Source organism: Cydia fagiglandana, chromosome 22 (genome assembly GCF_963556715.1).
Source record: "Cydia fagiglandana chromosome 22, ilCydFagi1.1, whole genome shotgun sequence".
Taxonomy (NCBI): domain Eukaryota; kingdom Metazoa; phylum Arthropoda; class Insecta; order Lepidoptera; family Tortricidae; genus Cydia; species Cydia fagiglandana.
In genome coordinates, this window is record NC_085953.1 from 13737675 (window position 1) to 13757003 (window position 19329).

At 41.0% G+C, this 19329-nt stretch overlaps 2 protein-coding genes across 2 annotated transcripts in view; one reads left to right on the forward strand and one right to left on the reverse strand.

Annotated features, from left to right (window-relative positions):
* The window catches only part of LOC134675608 (hexokinase-1-like), a 40545-nt gene extending 21448 nt beyond the window's left edge, over nt 1-19097 (reverse strand). The window contains exon 1 of the mRNA XM_063533933.1: nt 19011-19097. The gene's annotated coding sequence lies outside the window, so the exon portion shown is untranslated. The remainder of the gene's footprint in view (nt 1-19010) is intronic.
* Nucleotides 13171-14891, forward strand: LOC134675513 (uncharacterized). Its single transcript, XM_063533778.1, has 2 exons — nt 13171-14710; nt 14790-14891. Exon 1 carries the CDS (start codon nt 13196-13198, stop codon nt 14450-14452), a length of 1257 nt encoding a protein of 418 aa, XP_063389848.1. The 5' UTR covers nt 13171-13195; the 3' UTR covers nt 14453-14710; nt 14790-14891.
* Nucleotides 19098-19329: the final 232 nt, after the last annotated feature.

Consider the following 19329-nt stretch of genomic DNA (forward strand, 5'->3'; position numbering starts at 1 on the left):
CATATGTGATGAAGCTCATAGCTTAATAAAATTTTTTTGGGTCAACTTTATAACTGCTTCCGCTAATACAGCTTTGGCTTATCTAAAACATATGTCAGTCACGCTCAGCAAACTAACGATCCATATATTTGTACATAAATTATTTCAATGTCACCTGCTATTTCACTTTTATAGGTACATGCCGATATGAGTTGGTGTTGTACAAATTATAAGTTTGGGTATAGAAATTAAGTTAATCCCATCTTGTTGCTACCCAACTTACGTAGCATATGAAGTTTCATCTTAATTTAATAGTGGACACAGAAAACTGTGTAGCCGAAATGAATTTTAGCTCCGAAGCCGTAAGATGAGATGATGAGAGGTATGCGGGTATAGAATGTGGGAAAACTGCACCATACATATACACATCGCCGTGTGCTGTAAAACCGGACCCGACGAGCCGAGAGCAATCCGAAGTAAACACTGTTAACTGGCCATTCGTAAACCTTACGGCAAAGACTTCCAAGACCACCGATGGTAAATTAAGAGTGTTGTTAAAACAAGTTTACCTACTCCTACCTAGGTACCAAGAATTCCAAGGGCTTTAACCCCTATTCACGTGATTCGTCTCCAGGGCTTGCACAAATCATTCGTGTTGCATTTTTTCCCTGCATATGGGAAAACTTTCCAAATTTAAAGAGGAAGAAAGTTTTATCGTCTTTATGTTTGGATACCAGCAAGGTCACCTTGGCCGGAAACTTTGATCGATCATCTGGCCAACACTAAAGATGCATGTAGAGCGGTGCCGGTGCGCGTGAGTTCACCCATTTTACTCTGTACTCCGTAGGTATAGTACATATATTTATGCCCGCTGTACTTACATACTTGTGCATGTGTATACTGTGATTATGCACGGCGCGGGCGCGGCGCTGACGCGCAGGCGCACCCCCCACCTCTACCTCTGCATGTGCAGCAATTAGTATGATTCTACTAACCGGTATATATTGATCTCTGATCACGCAAAGTTGCTACCGAGCTAAAGGCTCATCTTATACTGGGAGCGCAATTAGACAAGTGTTAGTGTGTGTTAGTGCTACATACGCGTCGCGTATCCGTATCCTGACACTGCATACCTAGCTAATCGTATACATTGATCGATCGATTTACACTACACGAGATTCTCATTCAGTTAATAAGAATAGATGCCTATGCAATTTTAAAACAGCAGCGCAGCGTAGGATACAGTAACAGTGTTGCTTTGTTTTTAACCGCAATCAACCATCAGAAAAGGTTTTTTTTTTTATTCCGCCTGGACAGAACACTGTTTTATTTATTACATTTAATGGTCTATTAAGTAAAATGCTGTCAGATTTTATAATACTAGTAGATACCTATGTAGTTCCACATTGGTACACTTTTATCAGGTAGTTTATTATTTTAGTATATTGATCGACAAGCCAGGTTTTTACTCTAAAAAAAGTAGGTAGAGTTAGACCAAGAAAAGTCTGCAGCAATTTTGATAACCCATGCAGTCATAATTTCATAGAAGTTTGATGTTTGAAATGACACTTGCACTGCGTGGGCTATTAAAATCACTGCATACTTTTCTTGGTCTAACTCTACCTTTCATTTGGTATAGTCAAGTATAGTGGAACTACTAAAATATAGCCATCGGTATCCACGTCGATTATATTCGTTTAGGATGTAAATCTTACGGTACAGTTTATTCTGTTCTAGGTACAGTCAAGGAATTTAAATTCCGACCCATTTCGTACTTTGTCACAGTGACAACCGTATGAGGTCTCTATAGCGGCTTTCATATTGATTGTCACTGTGACAAAGTACGAAATGGGTCGGAATTTAAATTCCTTGACTGTACTAATCTTGTGATACAACACTTCGATTTAGTAATAGTAATAGTAATAGTAATAGCCTTTATTTCATGCGTTTTTGTTATTTTTACACTTTCTTTGTTATTATACTTATTTATTAAATTATTAATTTTTAACTTTTATTGTTTTTCAATTTATTTTATTCATTTGCATGCCGCGTGTGCGGAAAAGGCCTCCCCCAGTTTTTCCCATTCCTTCCTATTCTGTGCTGTTCTCCACCAGAATCTATCGAAATTTCGTAGCTCATCTCTCCATCTAGTATTCGGTTTTTTCTGTTTTCTCGGTGTGTCTATTGGTAACCATTCTGTGACATGTTTGGTCCACCGGTTATCTGTAGTGCGACATACATGGCCAGCCCAGGCCCATTTACTCTTTTTTATTGCTTGTGTTACATCTTTTACTCCAGTTTTCTCTCTTATAACTTCATTTCTGATTCTGTCTTTAATTTGAATTTTTAGCATGGACCGTTCCATTGCCCTTTGACAAATCTTCAGTTTATGTGTGTGTTTCTTGGTGGGGCTCCAGGTTTGGGCACCGTAAGTTAAGGTAGGTAGGACAGCAGTATCAAATACTTTTTTCTTAATGGCCATCGACATGTCACTATTTAGAATTGCTTTTAGAGACCAGTATTTTTTCCACGCTCTACTTATTCTGTAGTCTACTTCCTTGTCGAGTCTGTCTTTGAAGGAAACTATCTGTCCCAGGTATGTGAAATCTTCAGCATATTCCATATTGTTTCTTCCAAGCTTTATTGGTATTTTATCTCGATACTCGACACTTCGATTTACCTTTTGTTATTAAAACGGATCTCGAAAATATTGAAAAAAATACAGACGTTATATATGTATGAAAAAAACCAGTTGTTTAAACAAGTGAATAGGAAAAGTACAATTTTCTTAAATATGTAAAATATTGTATGTAGATGGCGATTTCACCTTGCAAACACAGATGCTACCATTTCAAAGCGTCTTTTACGTAAGTACAATAATTGTAAATCACAATTTTTCCAGCACCATTGTCCTAACACCAATCAGATGTGGCCTGCTTTTCCGAGTGATTGTTAAGATTTTAAAGGTCAAATTATACAAGATAATAAGTTTTCAGTCGAAACATACGGTTAGTGAACTGAACAGTGGCTAAATCGCTACATTTTACGAGTGTGAGATGCGCGCGAGTCGATTTAGTAAAAATAACCGTGCGGTGGACCTTGTGCGTTTGTGGCGATGGGCTACATTGAAAAGTACTTGACCTGAAGCTGACCTGAATCGTTACTAAATATTTTGTGACTTTGTGTAAAAAAACATAACGTATCGATCTCTAACGAACTATTCACGAACAAGCTAAATATTTTGAAGAAAAATTTAATATATAATAGTTTTAGATAAAGTAAAATAGACATTATGAACATAAGTAAGAAGCGGGAAAACGTCGAATTTAAAAATATATGTAATATGAAAATATGATGTTTGTTGTGGCACTACCACACTTTGTATGTTTGGACTCTAGGACGACGATACGTAGATTTATATAGTACATATACCTAAGTATTAAAAGATGACGCGTAAGGTAGGTTCATATATTTGGGTTTTGAGGCAGAAGCAAAGGCAGAAGCGTCGACAGACGTCACCTATTGGACCAAAGACAAGCAAGATATATAATAAATATGACCGAGCTTTTTTCACTTCTATACAAAACGGGGCCCTTGGTTTGGAAAGATGACGTCGGCATTGGCACTGCAATTCCGGCGCCACTGTCAACATGTCGCCGCGATACATATCAACGTTGACGTGACACCGTCAGCGAGATAACGAGGCCGACTGACCCGCGATAAAAACTGGCGACTTATCGTGTCGGGAGCTTTGTTTGTCCCAAATGACCGCCGTACGTTGTCCACATTGTAAGTTTTATTAAAAAACTCTCTCAATGCGTCTGGTTTAGCCGTAGCCGATCGGTGGTGGTGCCTATGGTGGTCGCGCTTTTGTCTACTGTCGTCGTGGCCGTCATTGTAATAAGTGCGAGAGTGACATGACAATAAAAGCGCAACCAACATATCCCCGGAATCGAGGACGCGTCGTCAATTGGCAATCAGGGCCAATCAAACGTGATACACGCGATCAAGATCAATGCACTGTTAACTATACCAAAATAAACATTCACTTGAGTACAAACAACAACACTCCCAACTCCTAACTGTACATCGATGGACCTTATTACGAAAGGCATACGGTCCACCGATGTACAAAAGTCAACAGTGTGGGCGATGGTACAGTATGTCAACATGCATCTTCAGATACTTTATTGAGATACTTTAGCCGCACATTAAATCTTTGAAACAAGCGTCATTTACAGTAAGATATGGGGAGGGTCAAAAGGGGATTTCTGTTCCAGAATTGGTTTTGTTTTGTGGAAGTCTACAAACCACTGCTTTCCACCAGAAACACATGCGAAGCATATGAGACTCATGAGTGTTTTCGAATTGCTATTAACCACCAAATCAGATGTGTAACAAATCGTGGAACGCGGCCAAGAATCTGAGATAATATACAAATCAAGGCGCAATTAGGTAAATAATACGATGTAATATGCTCACCACAAGGAGGAGGAGAAATACACTATTTCCTTATTTCTATTTAACACAGAACTTTAATTACACAATATAGAAAACTGTCACATTCTGAACACGACCGCTGCACAAGCAACAGCATCCAGCCGGTGGTGATGGTAAAATATTATTTAACTAAGAGATATAGGTAACTATCTCTATTATCTACTCATTTGACTTTTACATTTATCGATTATTAGGAACTAATTTTCTTTAAATTCACTTTGGACTCGAGAACAATTATTAGGAATAATACTGACATAATTGACTTCACTGACTCTACCAAAATTGACTATAAATTTTCATCACACTTGCGCAGTAAGCGTGCTATTTCACGCAAGTGCAGTGGCAGCGGGAGCTAGCGTCTATTTTACTCCGGGGGTAGGAATAAGTATTGCAACCTCGATTATTTAATTTAATCCAGCCTCCGGGTGTCATGAATCTATATGCTCTCGCTGGCAATATTTCACCCTCCTCGTTGCATAATGTACTATTGTGTCTGATAGTTTTAACGCGCTAGGTTATGTAAATATATATACCTATTATTGTAACGGCTCACCTGAATCAGTTATCGGACCAATAAAAGTCGATTGTCGTTGTCATAAATGCCTAAGTAGGTAGGTACCTACCCAAAAAGTAGGTACTTATAGTAAGTATATGTTTATGTGCCTACCTAAGCTATTATTGTTTTATTTCGTAGAAAATCGTTTCAAACTTAGTAACAAAACTAAAGGCGGTACCGACGGAAATCGCAGATTATGTTTTCCATCGTCACTATACGATTATTGTTATTTAAGTGAGTTGACGTTCGGTTCCACTGGGTGCTTCGAATAAGTGATGGTTACATTACTAAATAGAATATGTATGCGTTTCAGCATCGTCAACCTAAATATGTCCCACTACTCTTTTAGGAAGGAGAGACCCGGGGGGTCCGCTTTAAGAATCTAATTCCTTGGAATTTGAAATACTTATCTCATTTTTTCAACCCAGAGTGAAAACTATCAGCCCTTAATTATGATTAGTCTGATATTTAGAAGAAGAAGAAATACATTAATTTTAACGCCACACATAGTACATAAAAAAAGAAAAGCATGCAGACATAAAACAGATTTGGACGCTAAATAGGATCCCCACTCACCACAACGCCGCGGCAAACCGTGGCGCTGGTTTTCTGTGGGGACCTGACTTAATCTAAAGTTGATGTTGAAAAAAGAAAAAATATTTCATTTACCTAATACTTAACTGAAAACTTATAAGAAATTCCAGCATGGCAAGCCAGTAGACGAATCGACGACCTTCAATCACAACAACGCTATGAGTAGATATCACAATTAATGAAGAAATTACCCTGAGGGCACTAGGGCGATCCTGCAGACATGTTTGTTTACTTTATGATACAGCTGAAGGTCCAAGGGAGATAATATTTATCATTAATAAGGTACTCCTCTCGAAACTGCCCGTCATTACCAGAATGATTAATAACGACGCATAAAGTACTTACTTAACTGCTAAAATATTTGGATATAAATAACTAAGTATCAGTTTATTTGCGCAATCATCAGAGAACCGGCTTCAAACGTAAATTAGTATTCTATTAGCTTAATGTATTCAGTAAAAGCGAGTCAAATAAACGAACCGGCAGGAAACACATTTTATTTTGCTGACAATTTTATTTGGACGACATTCCACAGCAAATTAGCAACATTAGGTCTAGCATGAGTTCGTCAAGAGAGGTCTACGTAGACAAAATCTCTAATATTATTTACTTTATGTTATTTTTAATAATATCGTCTTTTTATACAATAAAGGGTTTACTACTGCCTGCTACTACTAAATTATAATACAAGCTAAAAGTCCTTCGAAAGGCACACAAACGTTGGAAAACCAACACTACCAACAGTCGTTAGTCGTTTTGACAGAAATATGTAGAGACATAGATATTGAGCTAGGCCTCAAGAGTCTATGCACCATACATTGCCCCATACATTTCACGACTCTTCTCTTTCCGAACATGCTCTACCAAAGATTTAAAGGTCTCGCTAATCGATGCGAATATGCGATTTTACGCGCTCTACGCTATTTCTCCTCAACCCTACTGGTATTCTCTTGTATCATCTCAAGATTTCTCAACGTGAAAGGCTAAAGTACCCACCCGTGCACTCGGGTCGGGGGTAAACACCACTGTGTTGACAGATGGTGACACGCCCGCTCTGACGTCACACACAAACATACTGCGTACGGTTATCTTGCTTACTGTTCTCGAACATACACAATTAAGACTGCTTGTCTCAATTGGCTGATTAAATAATCAGCGTCTCATACACTCGGCTACAATTACATCAACCACTGGTCAATATACTTACAACATACTTACTCAACAGATAGGTATATACTATGAAACTTCCCATAAATTTTTTGATGTAACTCCGCTAAATAGGTACAAAGGTACCTATTTAGGTAGGTAGGTATTTCATTTTCTATGTATTTTTACCTGTATAATACACAATAAAGAATATTTATTATTATTATTATAGGTACCTAGTTATGGTAACTACAAACTTCAACATTTATTCAGCAAATAGGCCACAAGGGCACTTTTACACGTCAACATTGAATGTACATACAAGCAAGGTATTTAATAATAACGCGTTCTGCCTTATTTAAACGAAATATCATTTACTCCTCCTTTCCTAGAATTATAAGTTGATCGTTGAAGTTGAAAAAGTTAAGCAAATTTAACAACTGTATCTACAAATTGTATAACTTTTTCCGCTATATTGTTAAATGTAATGTTTGCCAGCCTTTTGTAATGTCTGTTCGTGGAGAAATACAGCGAAAAAAGTACCATACTCTATGAATATAAATATGTAATTTTCATATGTCACGCACAGTAAGAGACATTATGAAATACCAATTGTTGAATAACAGGTTCAAAACATCTAAAGTGTCAATAGCCATTACAGCAATTTGATAAAATTAAACGCCGCGATACGACAAGATGGTAACTATAGAGTCACCTCTAAGGTCTCTCATTTGTCTCTTCTGGAAAACTCTCCACAACACAACTCGGTGTAATTGGTCTGAAAATAGAACCTTTCTTATTAGGTACTCCAGTTTAAGAGCAGTCTGAATGATTGATCGCTCTACAAGTTTGTAGACTCGATCATCTCCGATTGATGACATTTTGTTTTTATTTTATGCTGTAACACTGTGACAGACACCGCAATATGAGGATTTAAGAAAATTGATGAGTGCGAGATCACCACATACATATAGGTGCAAGTACTTAAGAGCCAACAGGAGTGGTCATTTCTCCATACAAACTTACTCGACTGTTTCCTCCGTGGGTTTTGAAGCTAGAGCAATGATTTTTTCAACACAGATTACTATTGTCAATGTCTGTGTCGGACCGTTTTGCTTTTTTTGATATTTTTGTTTTTTAAGGCGCTAGAGCCCTTCAAAAATGGCTAAAGTAGCCTAATTGACTATGCCGCAATGAGAGGCGTGGTATTCAAAACTGATATCAATTAGCCAAAAAAGCAAAACGGTCCGACACAGATAATTTCATAATTATTTAGATTTCCAAATTTGGTTACGATTGGTAAAATTTTTGGAGGAGGAAACAATCGAGTACGAAACCTCGATTTTTGAGATTTTTACGCAGGATTTTTCGCCTAGTCCTGATCGCACTAGTTTTAGGAGCCGCTTCCGTTAGCGAGACGGGTATATTTACCTAAAATATTTAAATCTCAGCTACTGTTCGTCTTAATGAAAATTGCTACACTGACAATTGCAGCTTATTTATTTATTTATTTTATTTATTTAAAATTTAAGTCAGGCAACAAGGCCCATATTACAAATACCTTACAGACTAACATACATATATATTTTGTAAACTTAAAAACTGAACACTATTTATGCGACAAAACGGCGTGGCTCCGTTGAACCGGCTGTTCTTGTGTCGGATTCGGCAGTTTGCCCCACTCACGTGCTTGATATTCAAATATTTATTATCAGTGAACTCTATATAATTGATATAATAAATTTCATAGCTAAATAACGCGTGTGAATGGTTAATATGCAGCCCATTTGTCCTGGCACAAATATGTTGTACCTACCTGGTATTTAAGCCGTTAGCGTGAAAGAAAATGACATAAACGAGTAATGTTTGTCTTATATGGTTAATAATATGGTCAAGTAAATTTCAGATCAGCTTTAGTGATTAGTAGCACCGCCCACAATCTATCTGCTTTGCCTTAAGGTTGACTGGTACAGAACGCTTTTGTCATGAAGTCTGCCTTATGTACGATAAGTTTTCTTTTGTGCAATCTCTATTGCTCCATATCGTAGTTGAGATCATATATTACGTGCACTGCCTTGCCCTTGACTTTACTAACACAAATCGACAAATCGTACTCACTCAAATCTAAATATGTAGAACAAAAACATTGTATCTAAACAAGTAGTCAGTGCAATGAATCGTAACAACAGGTCATAATCATAAATCTGCGCCACGCCCGCCGCCGGCAGGCACCTGAGGGCTTACCGCGAATCACGTTCGACGTGTTGCCTCTGTATCGCACTTGTAAATTCGTACGTAAGTGTGACAGGGAGGCAACACGTCGAACGTGGTTCGCGGTAGGCCCTCTGCCTCTCCTCTCGCATGTTATACAACGTATAGAGTGTATAGATGAACAGATAGACAGAACAATAAGACATGCAATGTAGAGCAAAATATTAAAGCCACAATTTTGAGGCGAAGTACGGCGAGTTAGGCTACACCAGCCTCCGTCCAATTAATTCAATTTAATTCATTTATTTCAGGTCAAAATAGGCCCATATTACCTAGTTTATTAGTAATTACTTACCTATACTAGGCTATATACATTATTTATTACGTTATGCAAATGTAAAATGAAGTAAAAATAATATCATACTTAATGTCAAAACGGAAATTAAAACAACAGCAACAATTAAAATTAAATAAAGACATTGAATGTTTTTTTTGAGAATCAGACACACAATTTAACCTAAGTATATGTAATTGCTAGGTTTGTCAAGCACTAACTAACACAAATCGTACGGCACCGCGATGCGCCATCTACTTCAACAATCAAAATTGTAACCTCAATTTGCACTATTTTAACCGTCTTAGTATTCCTTAGTCTCTGGTTCCCGGTTACGTGTATCGTCATTGTACATATATAAAAAATATCTTTATATGTATTTAAAAACTACACAGCGCAATTTGTAAACACTGAGAGTAAATTGAAACCACGTGCTGAGTGAAGGTCTCTATGATTCGTGGCTATATTGGCTGTTTATCGTTTGAAACACATAAGTAAACATAGTCTTTATGACAAGAAGTTTGTTTAAAGTATGTACTTAATTTAAAAAAAAATTAAGTGAGTCGAAATGGGTCTTAATAAAATAATGTCCTGCATGGGGCCCGCTTTGACTGGAGATATTGTCAAACGTGACACGACTATTATTTCGTGTCATAGGTAAACTTCTTCATGGAAAAGAGCTGTTGAAAGCTGTGCAACAAATTTTAGAGCTTAAGTATATAAATTTTATTGTTTATGAACCGACTTCAAAATTTCAAAGGAGCCCGTCGGGACAATCTTAATTCGCTTACATTCGTTTTAATGTTTTCTTTACTAATCATATTTAATCATTAATCACGAAGATCATAATGAAAAAAACGTCGTCGTGTACGTATCCCAGCTGTATGAGTTTTGGTTTATTATAGGTATGACTCTTGTTGAACTTTAGCCATTAGTGATTTTAATGGCATTTTAAACGGTTTCGTGAATTCGGTTTTAAATTATGATTAAGTATCTAAAGAGCGGACGTGCCTCTATTTGTTTGACAGGTTTACGTATTAATTGGTCACCTGATGACTAAAGCTCCAGGCTCAGTTTTTAACCGACTTCCAAATCCCAAAGGAGGAGGTTATCAATTCGGTTGTTTTTTTTTTTTTTATGTTTGTTACTCCATATCTCCGTCATTACTGGACCGATTTTGAAAATTCTTTTTTTGATTGTATGTATATGCATACAGATTGGTCCCGTTTTTGTCAAAATCCAGTTCTGATGATGGGATCCATGAGGAATCGACGGAACTCCTCAAATCTTAAAGGCATACATATAGTGATTTTTGTGTTTTTATCAACAAATCAAGCATATACATTCAAAAACGTGACATTTGATGAGGTGGAACTGCTGATGATGATCAAAACGGAACTCTTCAACGACGCATAGTTCACCTTTGGCGATTTGTCCTCTTCGTTATGTTTGTTAAGCAAGTTAAGTTTTTAAGCCACATTTTTGTCAAGCTTGAGTTCTGATAATGGGATCCATGAGAAATCGAGGGAACTCCTCAAATTTTAAAGGCATGCGTATAGAGATTTTTGTATTTTCATCAGAAAATCAAGCATTTTCATTAAAAACTGTCGCATTTGATGAAGTGGAACTGCTGATGATGATCAGAACGGAACTCTTCAACGACGAATAGTACACGTTTGGCGATTTGTCCTCTTCGTTATGTGTGTTAAGCAAGTTAAGTTTTTAGGCCACATTTTTGTCAAGCTCGAGTTCTGATGATGGGATCCATGAGGAATTGAGGGAAGGCATGCGTATAGAGATTTTTGTATTTACATCAGAAAATCAAGCATTTTCATTAAAAACTGTCGCATTTGATGAAGTGGAACTGCTGATGATGATCAGAACAGAACTCTTCAACGACGTATAGTTCACGTTTGGCGATTTTTCCTCTTCGTTATGTTTGCTAAGCAAGTTAAGTTTATAAGTCACATTTTTGTCGAGCTCGGGTTAGTGAATGGTGTAAGTGGCCCTAAGTGGGTTAGGTTAGAACTGCGAGCCTTTGCAGAAATGAAATGCTACTCGAAAAGTGGGTTTGATTAGGTTCGAATTGCGATCCTCACAGAACCGAACTACTATCAGAGAAATGGGTTAGGTTAGGCTAGAACTACGACCCTTACAGTAGCGAAATGCTAGTAGAAAAGTGGATGGTTTTACCTCCTTTTCTACATAGTGTACCATCTACAATAATTCACCGGCCCCCATAGAAGTCGGTTTTTTTTTTCTTAAAAATTATATCAGTTTATCATATCAGACATTGAAATTAGACCTACCGTCCCGAGAGTCAATAAGCCTTTTTAAGCAATAACTCAAAAACGTTCACGTAACTCTGAGATAACACTTAATATGAATAAACATTATCTACTTGACTGAGTAGATATTGAACGAGTGTGTACTGTAGTAGGTACGCATGTTTAAACTATGGGACCGGTTTTGCACAGACGAAGCCTACGCGATTTATTTATACACAAATATAGTGATCTGTAGTAGTTAGTTTGCGGAAACTGAGCGCTTACAAGGAAAACTTGATGGCGCAAGACACAACACCAGGGTTTTTGATGATCTGATTCTTATTATTGTATTTGGTGAATGGATACTTGGATAGCCATCGAGACATCGTAATTCTTAGGTAGAGAAAAAATATGATACCTAAGCGCCTACTTGAAATTTATTTGAAATCTAAATACCTACTGATTTTTTTAAACGCAGAACTCGAGAGGTAAACGTCGTTAGTTAATGTAAAAAAGTTCAAGTTTATTTTAATTTTGATCAGCCAAGTTAAGGGAAATCATCCGCGTAATGACCTACCAGATCATCCAATAAGAAAACCAGTAAGTAAGTACTTACCTACTTCTTGTCAGTACTTCACGCTAAAGACAGGATGTTCATGATCATGGACATAACCAAAACGTAAATACACATTCAGAATTAAGAACACAGGCTGAGACACTAATGCAATACTTTGTACGTTATAATTTACTTAAGAAAATGGTTACACGCGCGAAGGATGCAAGTCATAATAAAAACATGCAACTATCCAAGATGGTTGATATAATGTCCAGTTCCAGCGCAGCGTACTGACACGACCAGCTAGCCCATGGATGTATTTATAGAATGATTCTTTAATTCCTCTGCATCGGTCCGCATCCGCGACTCAACGAATATTTATGGATGAATGACGTATAAGACAGGACGGCCCCCTAGAGAATCAAGGGCGTGTCGTATAAAAACAAGGTTTTTCCTAGCTGGTTAGACAGAACACGCGATTTACAAACCAAATAATTTGTTTTTCCTGACAGCGCAAAAATTTAAACTCCATTCGACACGCGCTTTGCGCAAAAACAAACATAAAAACATCGTGTATCGTTACCCTTAACTCGTGAATTGACCATGACTGTTAATTAAAAATCTTGAAACTTAGATGATTTATTTGAGAAAACTAAAAGGCCGGTACTGCCGGTAGTCACCGGGCGCCCGCGCGCAAATAGAATGGATCTATTTTCTATTTACCTACGCCACACGCCCACGAATTAAATGATAAAGATAACGTATACTACGCGTATCTGTGTTTTATAAGAGAGCTATATCAGAAAGAGCTAAGCTTTTTTGACAGACGAATGTGATTTAAGGAAAATTTCCGGGTGTGCCTGAATTTAAGTGAAAGGTAAAAGTTCCCGATAGGTATTCTAGCTTAGGGTGGTATTCCTTCTGTCCAATTTCCTAGTCCAATATGCGTAGGAGAGTGGCGTCACTGCGTAGGAGTAAATGTTGCTGGGTGCAGGCAAGGGAGCACTGCTGACCACCCTAATTTTATTTCTTCCCATTTAATCAAATAGTGTATGGAGAATTTAAAGAAAAACAAACAAACTACCAAAACCAACACCGCGCAAGCGGCGAAGCGACCCGTCAGGGTAGAAGAATGTGAGGGCGGGAGATCAGCTGGTGGACCTCCGACCGTAGCACGGGAGGGGGAGAAACCAGAGGATGGACCCCCAAACATTGAAGAGGGTGGAACTCTGAGCTCCGACGAGGAGACCGGAGGAGCACGACGAGAAGCAAGGGAGGGTACTCCAGATGTCCTACAGCTGGGGGGCCTCACGCTGCAAGAAGAGGAGCTGCTGCGTTCGCCAAAGGGAAGGGAAACCGAAAGGGAAGCTACACCGGTGGTGAACGAGCCGTTCCACAAGTATGAGTCCAAGGCGCAGAAGAGGAAAGCCAAGGAACTAAGGAGAAAGGCTGCCATTGCTGGGGAAAGGGGTGGCGTTCCAGGGGGTAACACCAAAGGGGATGCCAAACCTGGCCCGAGCAAACGTGGCCTGAAGATGAAAAGGCAGAGTACTGATGAGGGTCGCTCAGAGCGTCCTCCGGCGAAGCGACAGAATCAAGGCAAGGCTGCTGCAGAGGGACCACGGAACGTCGCGAAGGCGAACCGTGGTCTGGCTGTGGCAGTGTGTCGCGAGGATGGCGTTTCGGTGGACGAGGCTCTAGCGAAGCTCATCAGGAAGAAGCTTACGCAGCTGATCGAGGTGGTCGTCCTCAAGGTTGTAAGGGGGGAGCCTGGCTTAGTAGCACCTAGATTCGCTACGTCGGGGTTGGTGTCGGAAGGATTCTTCCTTGTGACACCAAAATCGACGGAGTCGAGGGAGTGGCTGCTAAGTCAGGACTTCGGAGAGCTGGACGGGCACAAGATCAGCGTGCGCAAGCTGGAGCAGACCAGGGTGCAGGTCTGGGTTCCGGGCGATGCGGAGACGGAGTATGTAAAGGAGTTCCTTTACGCTCAGAACCCGGATCGACCAGAGCTCAGGATCCTGGAATGGAAGGCGGCTGGAAGGGACGCTTTGGAGCTAGGAACCCGACTAACCTTTTTGGTTCCGGAAGGAGTTGAGGAGAACTGGGGTGAGGAGAAGACCAAAGTGCTGGATTTCTCAGCTACCAGCGTAAGAGTTAGGATCTTGAGGGCAAACACAAATCAACAACCCTCAGAACCTAAAAACGAAGAACCCGAGCTGAAGCAGGAGAGTGCTGTACCGGGCGATATCCATACGGAGGGGATGGAGAGTATGGATGTCGTCGACGGAAGTGAACTCTCCGGGTAGCAGCTAGGGGACAGCGACACTATACACCAAACAACACAATGAACACACAAAGAACACTACACAAACACCAACACACAAAAACACACATAAACATATGCCAAGTAAACCTCCAACACTGCAAGGATGCAATGTCCGAGCTAGGACAATTCGTTAGGAGGGCCGAAGTTGATATAGCACTGCTGCAAGAACCTTATGCATGGAAGAATCAGGTGGCAGGCCTGGGACATCTGGGGGGTGCTCTCCACTACGAAGGGAATGGTGAGCTGCCTCCAAGAGCATGCATATATGTGAGCAATGATATAAGAAACATGGGTTGTGTCATGACCATATGTTACAGAGACCTTGTGGTGGTGGAGTCACACTTCACGACGAAAGAAGGGAGAAGATACAAGGTGGCGCTGGCGTCCTGTTACATGCCGGGCGACGGAGCGGCACCGACAAAAGAACTAGAAGAAACGGTACTTAGGTACACAGGTAAGGGAATACCCCTGATTGTTGGTGGCGATGCTAACGCACATCACGAGGTGTGGGGTAGCACCGACACCAATGACAGGGGAGAATCATTAATAGAATTTATAATTAGCAACGACCTAGAAATTATGAACACAGGTAATACACCAACGTTTGTAACGAGGGCAAGGAGAGAAGTGCTTGATATCACTATAGTAACGAAAGAGATGGGCGACAAGGTTAAGAGCTGGAGGGTGGATGAGGGGGATAGCATGTCTGACCACCGCAGGATACTCTACAGCATCGATTGTCGCTTAGAAAAGATGAAGGTAAGAAATCCACGTAAAGCAGACTGGATGAAGTACGAAGAGGAGCTAAGGGAAGCAACTGCTTCGGGAGTCAGGTATGAGAATGTGAATGACCTAGAACATGGGGCACTCAGACTGAATGAGATCATAATAGGAGCATACCACAAGGCATGCCCGGAGAAACTGGTGCAAACAGGGAAAGGGCAACCTTGGTGGAATAGAGAAATGCAGAAGGTAAGGAAAAAGGTGCGCCGGGCAATGAGATTAGCAACCAAAAGGGATGACTCTCAGAGCTGGGACGCGTACAGAGAGATCAGGAACAAATACACCAGACTGAGAGAGAAAGCTAGACTAGAGGGCTGGAGGAGGTTTACGGGAGACATAAACAGCTATTCAGAGGGGGCGCGAGTGGTAAAACTGCTAGCAGGAGACCGAGCGTGCCAACTGGGTAGTTTGAGAATAAATGGAGACCTGGTTACGGAACCGGAAGAGATATTAAGCGTCATGCTGAAATCACATTTTCCGAACTGTGTAGAGGTGACAGAAATAAGTAAACAGGAAGGACAGGAGGAGTCCGACTGGGCGGCGGCATTGGAGGTGGTGGAGGAGGAGAGGGTTGAATGGGCGATCAACTCCTTTGCGTCCTTCAAGGCTGCGGGCCCTGACGGAATCCTACCGGCACTACTGCAGAAAGGATATAGATACATAAAGGAGAATCTGGTGGAATTATACAGGGCAAGTATAGCCCTAAGCTATATTCCAAGGGTATGGAGAGAGGTAAGGGCGGTCTTCCTGCCTAAACCGGGGAAGAAATCGTACCAAGAGGCGAAATCATTTAGAAGCATAAGCCTGTCGTCGTTTGTGCTAAAGGCTTTAGAGAAGGTAATAGATAAGCACATAAGAGAGAAAGTGGAAAGCAGCGGATGCCCCCTACACGGGAATCAGCACGCTTACATGGCAGGAAAATCAACGGAGACAGCCCTACACAACCTAACGGTAAGGGTGGAAAGAGCATTAGACACAAAACAATATGCACTAGGCTGCTTCTTCGACGTAGAGGGGGCCTTTGACAAGGCTACTTTCGACGCCGTAGAAGAAAGCCTGAGGAGAGAGGGCATCCGACCGACAATAGCAAAATGGATAGGAAAAATGCTAAAAGGCAGATCCATAACGGCGGAGCTAGGAGGAGTATCAAAGAAGATTAGTCCAAGAAGAGGCTTCCCACAAGGTGGATGTCTGTCCCCCATGATGTGGTGCCTACTTCTTGACTCAATGGTGAAGGAGCTCAACAGAGGGGGTATGTATATGCAGGCCTACTCTGATGACGGAGTGCTACTAGTGAGAGGGGCGGTTCTTAGCGTCATAAGAGATATAATGGCAAAAGGCCTCAGACAGGTACTGAGGTGGTGTAGAGAGAGAGGACTGGATCTCAATCCGTCGAAAACAAAGCTAGTGCTATTCACTAATAAGAGAATAAAGGAGATGAGACCCTTAGAGATACAAGGCATAGAAATAGAAATGGTGAACGAGCTGAAGTATCTGGGAGTGACTCTAGACAGTACACTCAGATACAAAACTCACATCAAAGAACAGACGGCAAAAGCCATAAGAACACTGTGTCAATGCAAAAGGGCAGTGGGGAAGAACTGGGGACTGAAGCCAGGTATGATCCACTGGATCTACAAGGCGGTGATACTTCCCAGGGTGCTATACGGGGCAGTGATATGGTGGCACAGGGCCCGTATTAAAGAATACCAAAAAGACCTAACCAAAGTACAGAGATTAGCGTGCCTCATGATGACAGGGGCCATGAGAACGACCCCGACACATGCATTGGAGGTAATGCTAGGCCTGAAGCCACTCTGGATAGAGGTAGAGAAAAGAGCCACCGAACAGTGGTATAGGATGAAAGCATGCAAGGAATGGAGAGGAAGCTGTGTGGACAAGAGACACGCGCTGATACAAAAAGAGGCGCTATCAAAATTTGAGATGCTGATGGCCAATAACGACCTTATAAAAAGGCAGGAGATATTTGACAAGAAGTATAGGATACATATAGGAGAGAGAGACAACTGGAAGGTAGAAGTCAGTCACCCGACGACTATCTGTTTTACGGATGGCTCTAGAAGAAGCTCAACGAAACTAGCAGGAGCAGGCATAGTAATCCCTAAACTGGGAGAGAAGGTATCAATACCGTTGGGTAGGTATGCTAGCGTATTTCAAGCAGAGGTATGTGCAATAGCGCGCTGTGCACACATAATTAAAGAGAGTGTGCAGCAAGAAGGTGCTGTTGTAATATATACCGATAGCCAAGCAGCACTGAAGGCACTAAAGAAAACATCGGTTACCTCCTCCCTTGTGAGAGAATGTCGGGAGGAGCTCAACTCGATAGGCAAACGAAGAAGCGTCACGGTGGCATGGGTACCAGGACACCAAGGAGTGACGGGTAACGAGAAAGCGGACGAGATGGCAAGGATGGGGGCGGAAACGGAACACATTGGTCCGGAACCGGCTCTACCTATGTCAGCGGACGTCACGAAGGGAGTCATAGAGAAGGTAAAAGAGATGGAAGCACAAAGAGAATGGGAAGAAGAAACTGGATGTAGACAGTCGAAGATGATGATCAAAGGCATAGATCACAGGAGAACCAGGTATCTTCTGAAACTAGGTAAGAGCAGTCTGAGACTTCTGACAGGTATCATTACAGGTCATAACACTCTCAATAGACACCTTAAGATAATGGAGATAAGCAGAGATGCCTCCTGTCCACACTGTGGTAAGGAGGAGACTAGCTTACACCTACTAGCGGAATGTATTATGTATGCGGCACCGCGATATAATACATTCGGCAAAGACACACTAAAAGAGAACGAACTAAAGGACGTCGAACTCAAAGATGTCCTTCTGTTCTGCAGGAAAACAAGAAGATTTGAGGAGAATGGTGAGGGAATGCCGCCGGGACAGTAACCTGAAGCTCCGACTCCAGGGAATCGGGCTGAATGAACGCGGCACGCGATCGACAGCCCGCCTGCTTCCGGCCAGGCGTCCCTACACTACATCTACATCTAGTCCAATATGTATTTTGTCTCACATTTCGCTTAATGAGAGAGTGCAGAGACGCAATGACAATGACATAGGACTGGGGCCAAATTCGACATGTGCAACTGTCAGATTTCGCATCCACGTCAAATCAACAGTTGATTTTATTGCATACTGAGTGTTGATTCCATCAACGGTGGATAATATCATTTGGTACAACCAAAACTCAACTCTCTCTAAGGGTGGTTCGGTTTGATTTCCTTGTCACCCTAACTGTGGATTGTTAATGTCAAATTTTGACATTGTACGTATTCGAGAACTTATGATTTTTCCCACATCAACGGGAGATCAACACGATTCGTCAAACGTCGCTTGTCGAATAGGGGTCCAGATGGAATACCACCCTTGGAATATTATTACGATTGTAAATCGCTGTATGATACTTTAGTCAAACTGCGCGAAATCATAATACGTAAATGTGTTTGCATTCGACATTCCTACCATCATTACCACGGTTTGACTGACAACATTCTCAATTCCCGCGATTTCATTAACCTCATCAATATTTTATTAGCAATCAACGCGGACCGGATTACCATCAATGACTTCATTGTAAATAACACTAAGTTAAACAAAAACCAATGTTTCTCGTAAATAAAAGATTTTCGGCGGCAAAAAAACTTCTTAAGCTACTTTGCCTTTTGCGCGCTTTCTTTTCTTCACCCTAGTCCTAGACCATCGTTCATACAGAGAGTACTCACATGTTTGTGTTGTGGTCGTGAGGTGTCGCACCGGATCGAACGCTACGTGCGTGTTCGGAGACGTCGCGGCGCACACTGCCGCCGGCGGCGCCCGACACTGACCCCAGGCCTTCACGAGGACACTGATAGCGCAAAACAAAATATCTAATCAAACTTGACCCGAACCTCTGTAAGCAATGCACGCAAACTGAGATCACATTATACTGGTTATTCTACGTTTCTGAATAACATACCATAGTTTACGCATAAGAGATACGTAGTATCTCTATAGTTTATGTGGGAAAATGTACGGTAAAAGCTTGGGAGATATTCTTTAACT